Genomic DNA, 15,585 nt, shown 5'->3' with positions numbered 1-15,585 from the left:
GAGAATTGTACTGATTAACCTTCTTATCAACATCCTTTTATTGAGATATTTTGCCCAGGAAGCTGTGACAGAATATGAAATTAAAACTCAGACTGTGATGGGAAAGAAAGCCTCTAAACATATATATAGAAAGAGGAGATATAGGTAGATGATTGATAGTAGATAGATAGATGATAGATGATAGATAGATAGATAGATAGATAGATAGATAGATAGATAGATGATAGGTAGATAGATGGATGGATAGATAGATAGATAGATAGACAGACAGACAGACAGATAGACAGATAGATGTGCAATGCTGAAGTCTTTGCAGAGAAAATCAAAATCAAATTATACCCATTGTTGATCTTTTTCTAAGCCTCCTTTGAAAGCTGTTTATCAAAAGTGGTCAGAATCTCATCATTATATTCATGACAATTCCAGTCCCAGCTGAAAACGCAAGGGGTAGATATCCATTTAAGTTACTTTGAAAAAGTTATTTTTAGGCAGAATAAATAAAAAGCATCGTTACCAAAGTATTCCCGTAACATTGAACACCAGTTCGGTTCAAATTGCTTAAGTTTCAAGAGACAAAAATTTCACATGCAGTTTAAGCATCTAGTACTTATATTATTAAGAATATCACTTATGGACTAAGGAGATGGCTCTGTGGATAAAGCACTTGCTGTGCAAACATAAGGACAGAAGTTTGATTCCCCAGAACTCACCTACAAACTGGATGTGGTAGTCTGCATCTGTAATCTCAGCATGCCTATGGTGAAATGAGAGGCTATGACAAGGGAATCCCAGGATATGCAGCAATGAACAGGAGACTGTCTCAAATAGGGTGGAAGATAAGGACCAACACCCAAGGTTGTACTCTGACCTGCATACACATGCTGTGACACATGGATACACACAAACACACACATACATACTTTCTCAAAAGAAGAATATCAGTTACCTATTATGCGCTCATAAATTTTATTGTAAATGTTCAAATATGGATCACATTTTTGTTTTCTCTTTTAGAAACAATGTGCTGGGTTGAAAGATGTTAGATACTAGATTAAATCACAAACACACAAAATAAATAGCCACCAAAGCAAAACAAAGAAAAAGAACCAAATATCTGTTTACATGCTGACACTGAAGAAATTGACAGGCATAGCCTTTTTGAGTGAAAATTCCGGTAATAAAATGTTAATAAACATGGAGACTTTTAAAAGTCAAAACCGTTAGATTAGCAAAATACTTTTATAGTCCTGAGTAAATACTGAATCTTACATGATGATGTTGAATGAACATTAGTAATTTAAGGAGGTGATGTTTTGGCTAATACTGAACTTTCCCTGGATAGTCTTGCCTTTTCTATAGTAGTACAAACAACAGATAAAGCCAAGAAAGGCAATTTGCCCCACAATCAATGAATAGAAACTCTGTAGAGGAGCATGTCCTGTGGGTACAGATGGGAGCAGTCCAAAGTTGGTTGAGGGCTGCTCTCATCTCCACTGCATTATGTGAGAACTCAGCGCTCCATCATTATTGTGGACTGATGAAATCACAGAGGGTAATTAGTTGGCTAGACTTGAGGACGATGAATCCTGGATACCCAAGGAACTCTAGAAAAGCAGCAGCAAGGTCCTTCAGGTCTTAGAAGAAGAGAGCTGTTTTCACACGGCTAGAGCACTGTTCTACCTGGCAGCAGGGTCAAGCAGGGCAGCCACTGCTCTCCTGTTTCCTCTCCAGGATCAGTCATCAGTGACATCCCAGTGTATAGTCCTAGGAGCCTATAGATAGCCCTAAGAATGAGCCAGAAAGCTCTTATCTTCTAAAACACCCCCAGTTTCTGTATTAAAACCTCGCTTCACTTACTGGTTTATGAAAAGCATAATCATTTTAGCCTTTAGACATATAGAAAGCGTATTGATCTATAGAGTCATAGCCAAAAAGTTTTATTTTAGAGGGGAGCCATTTTTCAAAGGACATCAATAACTTAGTATCACCCAGTTATTTAGTATTACATACTTTAATTAGTCAGTGTAGAAAGAAGCCCAATTATTTCTAAATGGAAATATTTAGTTTAACTTAATTTTTTAAATGGTGTCTCAAATAAAACCATTTGAGTAAGAATCGGGAAGAAATTTAGATTCAGTGACCTCAAATTTATGACCCAAACCTTAGTTGGTTTGAGGATTTTTTGTTTGGTTTGGTTTGGTTTTGGTGAATTTCAGTGATAAAAGGGTATTTAAAAGAGAAAACTAATGAATTCTGACTTTTAATGTGACTATCTTTAGTAGTAGAATTCTAAGTAATTACTATTTCTGTAAAAATTTTATCCTTTATGAACAATTAGAAAAATATTAGAGTTAGAAATGTATAGAGTGAGCTAGTGATGGTGACTGTATTCTGAAGTGGGAATTGGATTATCAGTGGTTTGAAGATTCAAATACCTGAGTTAATAATAGAGAAATAGCAAGAGTACCTCCAAATGCAGTGACTCAATCAAGTCTCATTAACTTCAGAAAACAGGGAAGTTCATACACAAGGACCCCAAATACGGGAAGGAGGGACTGTGTTCTAGCTACAGCTCTGTCCACAAACATTTCCCACAGTGGCCTCGTATGATGTACACAGGCCTAGCCCATTTTAGAGTTGTGTTGTTTAGTGGTTATTGAATATCAAAGATTTCCAAATCTTAATTTTAAAAAGCGGTCATTAATACCTATGCAGTACAAATATTGTCTTCTTTTTCATGTTAGTGGTAGATTTACATGTATGCTCACTGTACAATATAGCAAGCATAAATATAATACAGTGAATATTAGGAAATATAGCTCCTTGAGATAGACACTGAATATAGTTGGTTCCCATTATTTATAGATTCTGTATTTTCAAATTCATCTTCTCCCTGACATTTATTTATAGCAACTCTTAATATTCTAAGAGTGAATGAGTTTTATGAATTGTGTATCCCAGTAGGACTTCATATTCCAAGTATATGACAGAGATTAATATGTAATAACTAAATTAACTGGTTAGTACAAACACCTAATTATATTCTAAGCCCTACGAAAGATTACCGGCTTCTGTTTGTCAGTTTCCTCTCACTGTGTTAGTAGAGGAATAGGGTTGGGAGGCGAACCACGTGTAGAGTTTAATTCTAAGACCTCTCCCTTCTTGTTAGTTGTCTCTGTTATTGGCATAGCTTCCCATGTTGATGTTTCCAACAAAAAGCACAGAGACTTTAAAAATCAGTCCATTCCAGAAAACCACTGTTCAGCTGCTGAACTTCTTTCTCCACTTTTGTTTTTGGAATAATATTTAGCTCAGTGATTATAATTAGAGGCCCAACAGCATTATTCTGGAAAAATACCTATAATTTTGAATTTCCTATTCTCACTTCTGTTTGAAAAAGAGGTCATGACTGAAAGTGTTTTTTAATCTTCATTTAACAATTGCACATGGCACATTTTATCTTTTCTAATATTTTCCTCCAGCGTTGAGAATGGGTTACTTACTTTTCATTAGAAAGGGTCATCTGAGAACTGTGCTGTCATAATTTGTTAGGCGGTCCCGCAGAAGAATGTTGTAGATGTTCCCCTACCACCGCTTATTGGCAAGAGATTCAAGTTGCTACTTACTAATAGATTAGTAGACAAGTAGACAAACTTTGAAGAGTTTCCTAAAATTATATTGTTTACAGTGATAAGATTTGTTTTAGATAAATTTTTCAAAATATCCTGTCTCTACTCTATGGAGTTGTACACACAGTATAGCTACAGGATGGTCACTCAAATTAGGTCTATTTGGTGCTAAAGAAAAGAACTAAAGAATAGTTTAAAGCTAGAAAGCTGCTTCTTGACATGAAAGGATAAAATAGTTCTTAATTCTATACATTAATCTATAATTTAGTCCAAAATTTTCACACAGGTAGTTTGAAATTAAGCGTTAAAAATTACTCACCACAGTATGAAAGTGCAAATAAAGCTAGACTTTTTTATTTACTGGGAAGACAGCAAAGAAATCTGTCTAAGTATGACTGGGTGTATCAAATAAATGGTGGTCCTGATTTCTTTCCATTGCTCTGATAAAGCACTCTGACCAAAAGCAGCCTGTGAGAAGAAAGGGTCTATTTGACTTACAGTTCCAGGGTCACAGTCCATCATTGGGGGAAATCAGGGCAGGAACTCAAGCAGGCACTTGAAACAGAAACCATGGTGGAAAGCTGCTTCTTGGCTCACTCTCAGGCTCTTAGCTAGCTTTGATTTTTTAAAAATATTTAGCAATTCTTTGAGAATTTCATATCATGTATTTTAATCCCTATTGCCAGAATGCTTCCCTTTAACTTCTCCCAGATCTAACCATACCTCCCAACCTCTTCCAACTTTGAGTCATCTTTTTTGTTTAGTAGCCAAGGATTCCAATTGGTGTCATCCATATATTTCTGGGTATGGGACCATCCACTTGAGCATGCAACCATGGAGCCACACCATTAAAGGAAACTTGACTCTCCCTCCCCTAGACTCCATCAACTGTCCAATTAGCTTTCTTATACAGCCCAGAACCACCTGCCCAGAGAATAGCGTCATGCACAGGGGGCTGAACCCTCCTACATCAATTAATAGTCAAGACAGTCTCTCACAGACATACCCACAATCCAATCTGATTTAGGAAATTCCTCAATTGAGGTTTTCCTTCTCAGATGACTCTTGACTGTGTCAAGTTGACAGTTAAAGCTAACTAGGACTAATCGCTAATAGTACCGACTATGTAAGCCTTTCCCTCCATAACAGACAGTACATGAGTGAGAATATGATTGTAAACTTGTCAGCAATAGAAATGAGAGTTTCTTCCTAATTTCTTTAAAAATTTTTCTTCACATTTAGCGCTCACTTTTAGGACCTGTGACAGAAAGCTGTTGAAACATCAAGAAATCCTTTACATCACTTTTACATGTTCTATGTTTATGGAAATAAAAAATTTTTGAGTTGTATAAGCATCTATTTCAGAAAATAATCTGTTACTTTTGGGTAATGATTGTTAAATTTTGAAATGGTTTCAGGCCATTTTTCAAATTAATAATTATTCTAGGAAATTATGAACAAATATGAATACATACTGTACAGTACTCTCTTCCTAACTCACCTTTTTTGGAAAATGTCTACTTCCTCTTCTCCACCCAACCTCCTTTATTCAAACAGACCAAAGAAGACAGAGTGATTTCTGAAAAAGTTTTATTTTTGCAACAAGGAAGTTCACCATTCCTTGAGTCTCAGGTAAAAAAAAAAAAAAAAAAAGCATTTTCATAAAGGAATTGTCTTCGGTGTCCAGTTATCATTAAAGTATATACTTTTTATTAATTTATCTTGTTTGAATCAAAGGTAGGTATATTACTTTCCTTAGGATCTGGGAGAGGGAAAGAGAATTTTCTCAATATTTTAGTTATTCCTTTTGTTTTATTTTTTAATGACCTCTATATGATACAAAATATCATTGACGCTTATAATTAGACTTCTAATAATCTGAAACTGTTCAGTGCCTGCTTTCGTCTATACAGTGGTACTATTTTAAATGACCTTGACTGTTTGTGAAAGTTCTGACTTCTATTGATCTTCTCACTAGCCAAATGTGATTAAGGAAAAACAGGAAGGAGTCTCTGCTGATTCTGTGGCAACTTCTCGTCAAATAATTTTCCAGAAAACTGTTCCATCGACCCTAGAGGTTATTTTTTTTCAATTCATTTCATTTAATCCAATGCCAGCAGGTAGATCAATTTGTAGTTGTTTTAGTTTAATGTACATTTATATCTAGATTCAAGTTCTCAGGCTAAATAAATATAAAAGATTATTCTAGTTTAAGATATAAACCCAAATGCTCATTTGCTCCAGCTGATTTCTGCCCCTTCTGTAACCTGGAAGGCTGGTCACTGTTAGTCCATGTCATCCTGTTGAGTCTCACTGAAAGCAGAAGTTTCTTAAATTTTCAAATTCTGCCTTCTTGGAACTAATGCTAAAGAAAATGGGAGAGAAATTGCTGAGACAGAAATATATATATAAAAGGCTCCAATCAATAGTGTCTCATCAGGGGAAATATTTCATTACAGTGCCTTTAATACAGGCACACTCAGTATTTATCAGACAATAAATACAGTCATGAATTGACTTCCTTAGGTAAGGAAGTACAGTTTACAGACATGGAAAACGGTATTTGGAGAGCACTGGCAAATTCTTGAGTAACAGTATATGAAGTAGAGTGTTAAAACAAAGATTAAAATGGTCCTCTTGTGTCTACATATGTAAAGCTGAATAACTTCAGTTATGCCATCTAATTTTAAAATATAAAATAATCAGGGGGCTGGAGAGATGGCTCAGCGGTTAAGAGCACTGACTGCTCTTGCAGAGGACCCGGGTTCGATTCCAGCACCCACTTGGAGGCTCTGAACCATCCTTAACTCCAGTTCCAGGGAAATCTGACGCCCTCTTCTGACCTCCATGGCATTGCATGACATGGGCGCACTCACATACATGCAGGCAATACACTCATACACATTAAATATATATATACTTCATATACTGTTACTCTCACAAAGAATTTGCCAGTGCTCTCCAAATACCATTTTCCATATATATGATAATCAGATGCTTACCATAAGATCAAATAGGCTTCTTACAAAATGTATTGCTAAAGTGTGTTCCTTTTTGAAAGAAATCTGAGATTGCAACCCTACCCTGCAGTATTCTAAGTTGAAGTTAGTCATTTCAAACTAGAGGAGAGTAGGCCGATAGTTATTAGCTAGCAGCAGCCCTATGCAGTCAGACCTACCCCAGACCTTGCTCTGGTTTTTCTTAAAGGATTCTTTGCAAACAAGATACTATCAGTTTTTCTAATTTAGCCTTTATATTTCAAATATAGGGCACAGAGGATTGGGTTATTGTAGACAAAATACCCACTGAGGTAGTTGATGGTGATTCGAAAAAGATTGTGACTTACAAGGTGGTAACGGTGAGCAGTAGAACTGGTGACATCCCAGCCGACATGCTAAAGTCTAGCATTACTGAAATGCATAGCTTCCATGACTTGGCCCAAGAAATGCAACTGAAGGAAGAGAACAAACAGAAGATATACACTCTAGGAAAATCCTATGACACCGTCTCTGGGAGAATCGTTACTATGACTGGAAAAGTTAAGGAGGGGGAGAAAGTAGCACAGCCTTCCATGCTGGAAGCTCTGCAGAAGATGGAGAGAAGCCGGGCAGAAGCAGGGAAGGTTGGTCCCCTCTTGGCAGAATATGAGGTTCTGGAAGCCCTGGCTGATGAGAAATCCAGGAGAGGACCCGAGATCCAGGCCCCGAAGCGGAGGTTGTCAGAATCCCTGGCTCCCATCAAGGAAGCTGAGTCTCGTCGGCAGAGCCCCGAAGAAGATGACCTCCAGAAGGCGCCAAAGCTGGGGCAGGATGTGTCTGCCCACCCTGGCCCAGAGAGCATGCGATTCAGCAAAAGCGAACAAATGCCAGAGAGTGAGGTCTTAAAGGTGGGGCTGTTTGGTCCCCGGAGGAAGAGTCTGTCTGAATGGCGGTACACCCAGGAACCGGCCTTTACTGTAGCAACTGCTCATTACATCACTGAGTCCTCAACATCTCAAGTGGTGGTAACCAGTGGCTCTCATTCAGTCACAGTTTCAGATTCCAGCATGACATTGTTTTAAACAGCGCCCTTCCACCCTCCGCCTTTTCCCGTTTCTCTTGCTGCTTGGCTTTACGTTGAGAGCAGCAGACCCAGCTTTTTAAAATTTTTTTTCATGATTAAATCAATATTGCAGTCCAAAGCCAGCATTGAAACACTTTTCTGTTTTATTTCCAGCTGCCCTTTCCCAAGATGTGATAACGCTGCTGTGGCCTGCAATGACAGGAAAAAAAAAAATGATCTGCTTAAACCAGCGCCACCCTGACCCTAACAACTCTCTCTGCTTTAGCATACAAGAGCTCATGGTCACCCCAGTTTGCTCTTTTTTTTTCCCATTCTTTTCTGTTTCCAAGCTCTGTAGTGGATTCCTCCATTCCGCCTTCCTTTTTCCTCTGCCTCCAGTTTTGTCTAGCCAGCTGTGAATGTGTGCCTGTCTGGATGTGTCTCTTTCTCTTGTCTTGACTGTTATTTCTTTGTTTACTCAGACTAAGCAATCTTCTGGGGAAAAGCTCATGGATGGCTCCGAGATCCTCAGTTTATTAGAGTCTGCACGAAAGCCAACAGAATTCATAGGAGGGGTTTCGTCCACTTCCCAAAGCTGGGTGCAGGTGGCCATTTGTGCTCATCCTTGCTGTTTCTGAATGTGCCCATTTGCCTTGCTTTATGTGTTTGTGGCAGGCATGTGCGTGTGTGTGCGCACGCGCACACCCACACCAACATCTTGAGGTGACTTCTGGGACTGTCCCCTGTGCCCACCACATGTGTCTGTCATGTGTCTTTCATTCCAGTTCAAGAACATGCTTCTCATATTCAAAAGGCAATCATACTGAGAAATTTTAGCAGCATTTACTGTCTGGAAGCATTTGTCTCATCTGTTGGACTAAGAAAGCATTGAAACCAATGTGAATGCACTCCAATGCTTTTGTTCAGTTTGTTCCTTTTGAATATTTTACTGGGTTCTGTTTCTTTTGTCTGTGCCCTGAGGTGGTAGGTAGGTTCCCATGTGTGTGTCTGTGTATCAGATGGGCACACCTCAAAGCTGGTGGGAGGAATGAAAGCTAATTTTTATTTCCTGTCACTGTGCATATAAGCTCTTGCTGCTGGCTTTGGACACCCTAGTGAGTGGCAGCTTTAGGGGTTTTGTTGCTTTTTTTTTAACTTGTGCTTTATGGAATGTCACTCTGACATCGTAATCTTTCCCCATACAGAAAGTGGAAACGAAGACAGAGTCCAGTGAAACAGAGACAGAAACGACCCCTCACCACCAGCCCCTCAGCACTGAGAAGGTGGTGCAGGAAACTTTGTTGGTGGAAGAGAGGCGCGTGATGAACGTGCATGCCAGTGGAGATGCTTCTCACACAGCAGGGGATGACATGGATGCTGCAGCACAGTCCACAGCACCAGCAGGCGCTTCCAGTATGAAAGGGAAGGAGGACTCTTCTCTGACGGAAGCAGTTAAGGAGGAAAGAGGGGAGGAGGCTGCGAAGTCTGTCCCTGAGCAGGAAGGGACAGCCACGGCCTCCCACAAGGAGGAGCAGGCGGCAGGTATACCAGCTTCTGAGGCTTTGGAACAAAAGTCTCATTTTGAGGTAACTAGTAATTAATATTAACATGGTATGAAGCCCTGAAATTTAGATCAGTGTAAAGATGGAGCTATATATAATTATACCTTTTCCATGAATGCAGTTTGGTTTTCCTCTTATTTTTTAAGGGTCACCATGTTTGTTTCCACATTTGGAATCATATACAAACATATACTGATCATTAATAATGTAAAGTTCCAAGAGTTGGTTTCTGTCATTGAGATTTTGACTGACAGAAAACATGAGAAACCCATGATTAGCCAAGATATTAGAAAACATGAGGGCAGCTGGGCATGGTGGCGCACACCTTTAATCCCAGCACTCGGGAAGCAGAGGCAGGTGGATCTCTGTGTTCAAGGCCAGCCTGGTCTACATAGTGAGTTCCAGATCAGCTGGGACTACAGGGAGACCCTGTCTCAAAAAGAGAGAGAAAAAAAAAAAGAAAATATGAGGGCAGGTGAGATGACTCAGTGGGTAAATGTGCTTGCTGCATAAGCCTGATGGCCTGAGTTCAAGCCCTGAAACTCACAGTGGAAGGAGAGAACCAACTCCTGAAAGCTGTCCTCTGGCCTCCACACTCACACATTCTCTCTCTCTCTCTCTCTTTATCTTCTCTCTCTCCCTTTCTCTTCTCTCTCTCTCCTTTCTCTCCTATCTCATCTCTATCTCTGTTTCTCTGTCTCTCTTGAAAGAAGAAAGGAAGGAAGGAAGGAAGGAAGGAGAAAGAAAGAAAGAAAGAAAGAAAGAAAGAAAGAAAGAAAGAAAGAAAGAAAGAAAGAAAGAGAAAGAGTCTCTCTCTCTCTCTCTCTCTCTCTCTCTCTCTCTCTCTCTCTCATACTAATTAAAGAAAAGCTGAGATTTATTTGTAATCCTCGTACTTATCTGGAAGGACCAAAAAACATGCTCTTCCAAGTTCAAGAACTTTATATTTAAAAAAACAAAAACATTTTTTATGTGTATGAGTGTTTTGCCTGCATGTGTGTAAGTGCGCCATGTGACTGTAGTACCTAGCAAGATCAAAAGAGGGTGTCAGATCCCCTGGAACAGAAATTAAGGATGGTTATTAGCTGTCATGTGGGTCCTGAGAACTGAACCCAGGTCCTCTACAAGAGCAGCCAGTGCCCTTGACTGCTGAGCCATCTCTCTTGCCCCAAGAATTGAATTCTATATCCTCTTCTACTGAGATTTGGTGGGTGGTGACTAATACATAATACTTGTCTCTTCTTTCTTAGGTACTACATAAGAGCTTGTTTATAGGTTTTAGTCTCAATATTTGTATATGAGGTTAAGAAGAAGGTACTTAAAAACTGATTTTTTAAATTTTCCTTTAAAATGTTTTCGTACCTTGAACATACTATGTTGACAATACTGTGAAATTTGGGGAGGCTGACATATGTTTGTTGTATGCCTCAGTCCCTAACTTAACTCTTTATTTGATAGGGAAACATTTGTTTCATATTTTTAATTTTTTTATTTTATGTGTATGAGTGTTTTGCCTTCGTGTATGTGAGTGCACCCATGTAGTGCAATGCCAGTGGAGGTCAGAGAGGACCTTGGGTCTCCTAGAACTGGAGTTACAGACAGTCGTTAGCCACCATGTGGATGCTAGGAATGGAACCCGGGTCCTGTGCAGGAGCAGCCAATGCTTTTAACCCCTGAGCCATCTCTCCAGCCCCTATTTGTTTCGTATTAACCTGGACCTATGCCAAGAACAAAGTAGCAAAGAACACCAAAGAAGATAGAAAAGAACAGCAAACTGTGCTCTGCGGTAACCTCTCCCCTTATCACACGGGTGCAGTCGTCCACTGTGAAGATGGAGAGCATGAGCTTTGGCAGCATTTCTCCAGGAGGAGTAAAGCTGGAAATTTCTACCAAGGAGGTGCCAGTAGTTCACACAGAAACCAAAACTATCACATATGAATCATCACAGGTAAGATGGACTATGAAGACCAGGGGCCTAGTGCTTTGTGACTCAGGGCACTTAAGTGTAACCACACAGTATCAGTTTGTAAGATCTAGAAAATCCCATAGCCAAAGCAGCTCCATCAAGAACACTGTGTGATCATTGTGATTTTATCACATTGGAGCTGCAAGTGACTTAACCAAGCCTTCAGATAAGAAAAAGGCTTAGAATTCTGGGTATATGGCCACAGATGAGAGAAAGGACTCGCTTTGCCCTGTAGACTACTCAGCTTTCTATAGTCTCCTCTTTTTTTTAACCCTCCATACCTGTGGCTTTGCCAATATTTTACTCCTGGAGCTCCCCTATTCTCATGGAACTACACAATGACTATAGAAAATACTCATTCCTTCCCTCCAAAGGGAATGGCTTCCAGTACTCCCATTGATACCCAAATCTTTGAGTGCTCAAATCTCTTGACTAGAATAGTGTATCACTTCCTTATAACCTGTGACATCTCTATACACTTTAAATGATCTCTAGATTACTTACTCTACCTAATACAGTGCAAATGCTAACTGGATGATTTCTGTATTCTGCTGTTTGATGAATAATGTGCATGTTCAGTAAAGTCACAAATTGTTTTTAATATTTTCCATCTGCGGTTGATTGAGTCTTCAGATGCAGGATGGGCTAGGAAGGGCCGATTGTATTCAGTTGCTGTAGAGCATTAAGGAGCATAACATCTTGTGAAGAGGAAATGCAAACACCCCAGTGTGGTATGTGTGCTCCCATTCTCACTTAGGCTGATCCTGGGGCAGATCTGGAGCCAGGTGTGCTAATGAGTGCACAGACAATCACATCTGAAACCACCAGTACCACCACCACCACTCACATCACCAAAGTAAGTAGAGTGGGCACCCCTCACATTCCGCTTGAGAGCTGGAGAAAAATACTGCTCATCAGAACCCCTGACAACCTGGGATGCACAAAGAAATAGTGACTTGCCTGTCAGATGCCAGGATGACTGTATTAACAGTGAGCTTTCAGACTTCTGTATTTACCATGCACTTATCCCACTACGTTCATTTCTGTTGAGGAGTATTAATTCTCATATCTTTAATGTTTACTCCAGTGATGGCCATAGAATAGAAACTATTATTAGTTTTCTATTAATAGAAACTATTATTTCTAATGAATTTCTATTAATAGAAACTATTATTAGTTTCCTAGAAACTTAGCCTAGTAAACCCAAAGAACTCTACCACATCCTTACTTTTGAAAGTAAACGTTTTAAGTATCTGTGGTAGAACTGTCATTCACTTTTGGAAAACAAATGACAGCCACCACTTTCTGCCCCTACGCAGTGAGTAACCTCATAGTTTTTCTCTGTCTCCTTCAGACTGTGAAAGGAGGCATTTCGGAGACAAGAATTGAGAAGCGAATAGTCATCACAGGAGATGCTGATATTGACCATGACCAGGTAATGTGTGTGAGACCATAAATACTCTGAGAGAGAAGTAAACCCGAACATGTTGGCCTTGCAGTTCCCAATGCTATTCCTCTAGTTCAGCATGTATTCTAAGAATGTTTCTTTTCCAATTAACTTTCCAATATATGATTTCGAATCCTTTGTAATCATTGTACCTCATTTGTAAATTGTGACTATAGATTTAGTTCATAAGTCTTCACCTTGCTCATGCATGTCCCACCTCCTTTTTGTTTTTGCCCTTCTGTGATTTCCTGGGGATAGGCGCTGGCTCAGGCAATTAAAGAAGCCAAAGAGCAGCACCCTGACATGTCAGTGACCAAAGTAGTGGTCCATAAAGAGACAGAAATCACACCAGAGGATGGAGAGGATTGAGCAGAGGTAAGAGGCGATGCTGATTCTCTAGGCTTGCTAGGCTGACATCCAGCATGCAGCACTTCCCTCCCCTCCTTTGCCTGACCCCTTTCCTCTGTCCTCTCACTGGCATGTGGGGCTGGTTGCCAGAAGGATGTGGGTGCTGAGTTGCCTCCCATTTGGACGTTCTAGCCTCAGGGCTGTTTCACATCCACTGCCAGTCAGAGACGAGGGAAGACAGAGCCTCTGCTTGCATGATCTTGCTGCTCTTATTTTTTTAATCTGGGCCTCCCTCATGTCATTATCCAAATTTGAGATATCAGATTTGAATTTACTTGTCATGTGGCCTAACCAGAACCAAAGCAGGTTGTTCTGAGACGTTCGTGTATCCTAACTAGTAGAGGAATTAGCTCTACTAATTTCTGCCTTTGATGACAGCATCATCCCTTAGAAGTGTGCTCTTCCATATTTGTTAATACTTCAGATTAGTTTGAAACCTGAGCACTAACTTTCTTTTTGAATGTCTTATATTCCCTATATTCTGAGATGATTTTCCCCGAGTGTACCATTTTGTCCCAAGAGGAAGCAAAAATACAGGCTTGTGGTGCCATTTTCCTCCAGAAAGTGCATGCCTTGCCAACCCCTGTGTGGCCAGCATCATGAGCAGGCTGTGTCCTCTGTGTGCGCACATCCATGTCATGTATACTGGTCTGCCATGCAAAGACTCAGGTGGCCGTGAGCATCCCTCAGGAGTGCTGAATGCAACTGCGCAGCCACCTGCACATGTGCTTCTAGGATAAGACACTGTAGAGGGTTAGGTTGTCCGGATCAACTTCAAAAACGTTTAGATTGATGTGTAGCATCTTAAAAAGAAATGCTAAGCTCACCTAGATTCAGATTAATTTATTTGGAAGATGGAAAACAAAAAAGGAAAAAAGTTTCTTTTTTTTTTCCTCTAGTAGTGAGTGGGCTTCAGGCACCTGGGTGATGTAGGCTTTAGAGAAAGCCTGTCATGTGTGACAGTATTGTCAAAACGAGCGCTTTAACTTCCAAGATACTTCTTTTTGACCTTGTTCTAAGCAACTCCTCTGATGTTTGCAAATGCGAAACTAATGCAATCTTTTGCTTCTACAGGAATAACTTAGCTTGCACATGAACCCAGTCATGTTAACCATTAGGAAAACCAGAGCCTATATGGAGTTCCCTCTTCTAACCCAACTGACTTCTGTCTGTCCATGGAAAATTCCAATCCAGAAGAACTGACCTTGACCATTAATAAAGACACTGGCAGAGAGATCCTCCCATAATAAAGCAATCCGAATCAACATCACTAAACTGATACTGCATGAAGCAACGCTAAATCACAAAAGAGCAGCATTTTTAATTTTCACAAAAATGTCTCCGTTTTCAACTCTGCACGTTCATAACCAACAATATAAACCGTGATCTCATGTAACACAACTCATGCCTTTCATAGTTTATTATTACTCAACAAAATTACAATTTCTTAGGTGACAAATCTTCTGTTTACAGATAAATGGTGATTACCCTAAAATGCTATAAGCTGTCTAGGTCCGGTGTGTCAGATTTATCCCAGATTAGATGCCAATACCGAATTTATTCAGTAAACAACTTGAATCTTGTCCTCATTTCATCTGGTTTTATTATTCTCACCCATGAGCAGCAATGACTCTCTGACCCTCTGGACATATTTAATGCTTACAATCTTGCTTTGTGTCTCTAATTTAATTTGTTATAAAGTAGTACTGATTTTAGCACACTGATGTAATTTGTTCCTAGTCACTTGCTTTGGTGTGCGTTCAATCCAGAAAGTTTCCCAGAGTTCTAATAAATCTTAAATATGTAAATTGTCATTGTTTGGGGAAGAAAACTTGTACTTTTGTTAGTTTACAATATTATGACAATTCACTGCAGGTAAATCTGCCGGGCCTCTGTTGCTTTGTGTTTGTTCTTTCTTTTTCCTTGTATTTTTTTTTCATTGATTTTTTTTTTCTTTTACTTGAACAACAACAAAAAAAGTGTTTTATTTCCAAATCTGGTCCATCTTTACAATCTAGTTCAGAGCCAAGCCTTAAACTGTACAGAATTTCCACTGTAATTAAATCTATTTAGTGTTTAGTTATAAATAGCCTTCAGAAAGATATATTCTCCATTACATTGTCAACTGCATCACGGTCCATGGTGAATGATATTACTGCATTGCAAAATAAAAAATGGCAAATGCATTGAAAGTTCTCATTTTCCATGTTGAGTAATTTCAGTATTGTGTTTGTTTAACCTAGAAATCACATTCACATTACATCACTGGCCTCAGAGCTGTACTGTAGAGCTATCTATCGGTTTTGGCCTGAGTCGGCAATTCACATATTCAGTATATGATATATGGATCCTGGGAGGGGTTGGAGATGACAGCAGAATGCATTTATATACGTATTTGGGAGCCTATAATGGCTTCAAAAAGGACATGATAGAATCGCATTTTCAATTTTTCAATTTTACTAGGAAAGGGGCATTGTGTTTCTGAGTGCTTTTAATCTAGCAAAGAGCCACCTCTTCAGACACCAGCTCCGA

At 39.5% G+C, this 15,585-nt stretch overlaps 1 protein-coding gene across 12 annotated transcripts in view; it reads left to right on the top strand.

Annotated features, from left to right (window-relative positions):
• Epb41l3 (erythrocyte membrane protein band 4.1 like 3) overlaps positions 1 to 15,248 on the top strand; it is a 139,335-nt gene extending 124,087 nt beyond the window's left edge. For 4 of the 12 annotated variants that reach the window (XM_029564292.1, XM_029564291.1, XM_029564297.1 and 1 more), the window contains 7 exons: positions 8,153 to 8,275; positions 8,876 to 9,256; positions 11,049 to 11,180; positions 11,956 to 12,054; positions 12,553 to 12,633; positions 12,904 to 13,020; positions 14,128 to 15,248. In XM_029564292.1, coding sequence (XP_029420152.1) covers positions 8,153 to 8,275; positions 8,876 to 9,256; positions 11,049 to 11,180; positions 11,956 to 12,054; positions 12,553 to 12,633; positions 12,904 to 13,014 — 927 coding nt within the window. In that variant the 3' untranslated portion in view covers positions 13,015 to 13,020; positions 14,128 to 15,248. Of the gene's footprint in view, positions 1 to 5,186; positions 5,262 to 8,152; positions 8,276 to 8,875; positions 9,257 to 11,048; positions 11,181 to 11,955; positions 12,055 to 12,552; positions 12,634 to 12,903; positions 13,021 to 14,127 lie in introns of all 12 variants that reach the window. The other 8 variants (XM_029564288.1, XM_029564290.1, XM_029564294.1 and 5 more) reach the window with 6 other exon arrangements.
• Positions 15,249 to 15,585: the final 337 nt, after the last annotated feature.

This window comes from Nannospalax galili, unplaced genomic scaffold (genome assembly GCF_000622305.1).
Source record: "Nannospalax galili isolate Female #2095 unplaced genomic scaffold, S.galili_v1.0 scaffold155, whole genome shotgun sequence".
Lineage (NCBI taxonomy): Eukaryota > Metazoa > Chordata > Mammalia > Rodentia > Spalacidae > Nannospalax > Nannospalax galili.
This window is presented reverse-complemented; position numbering and strand designations above follow the sequence as displayed.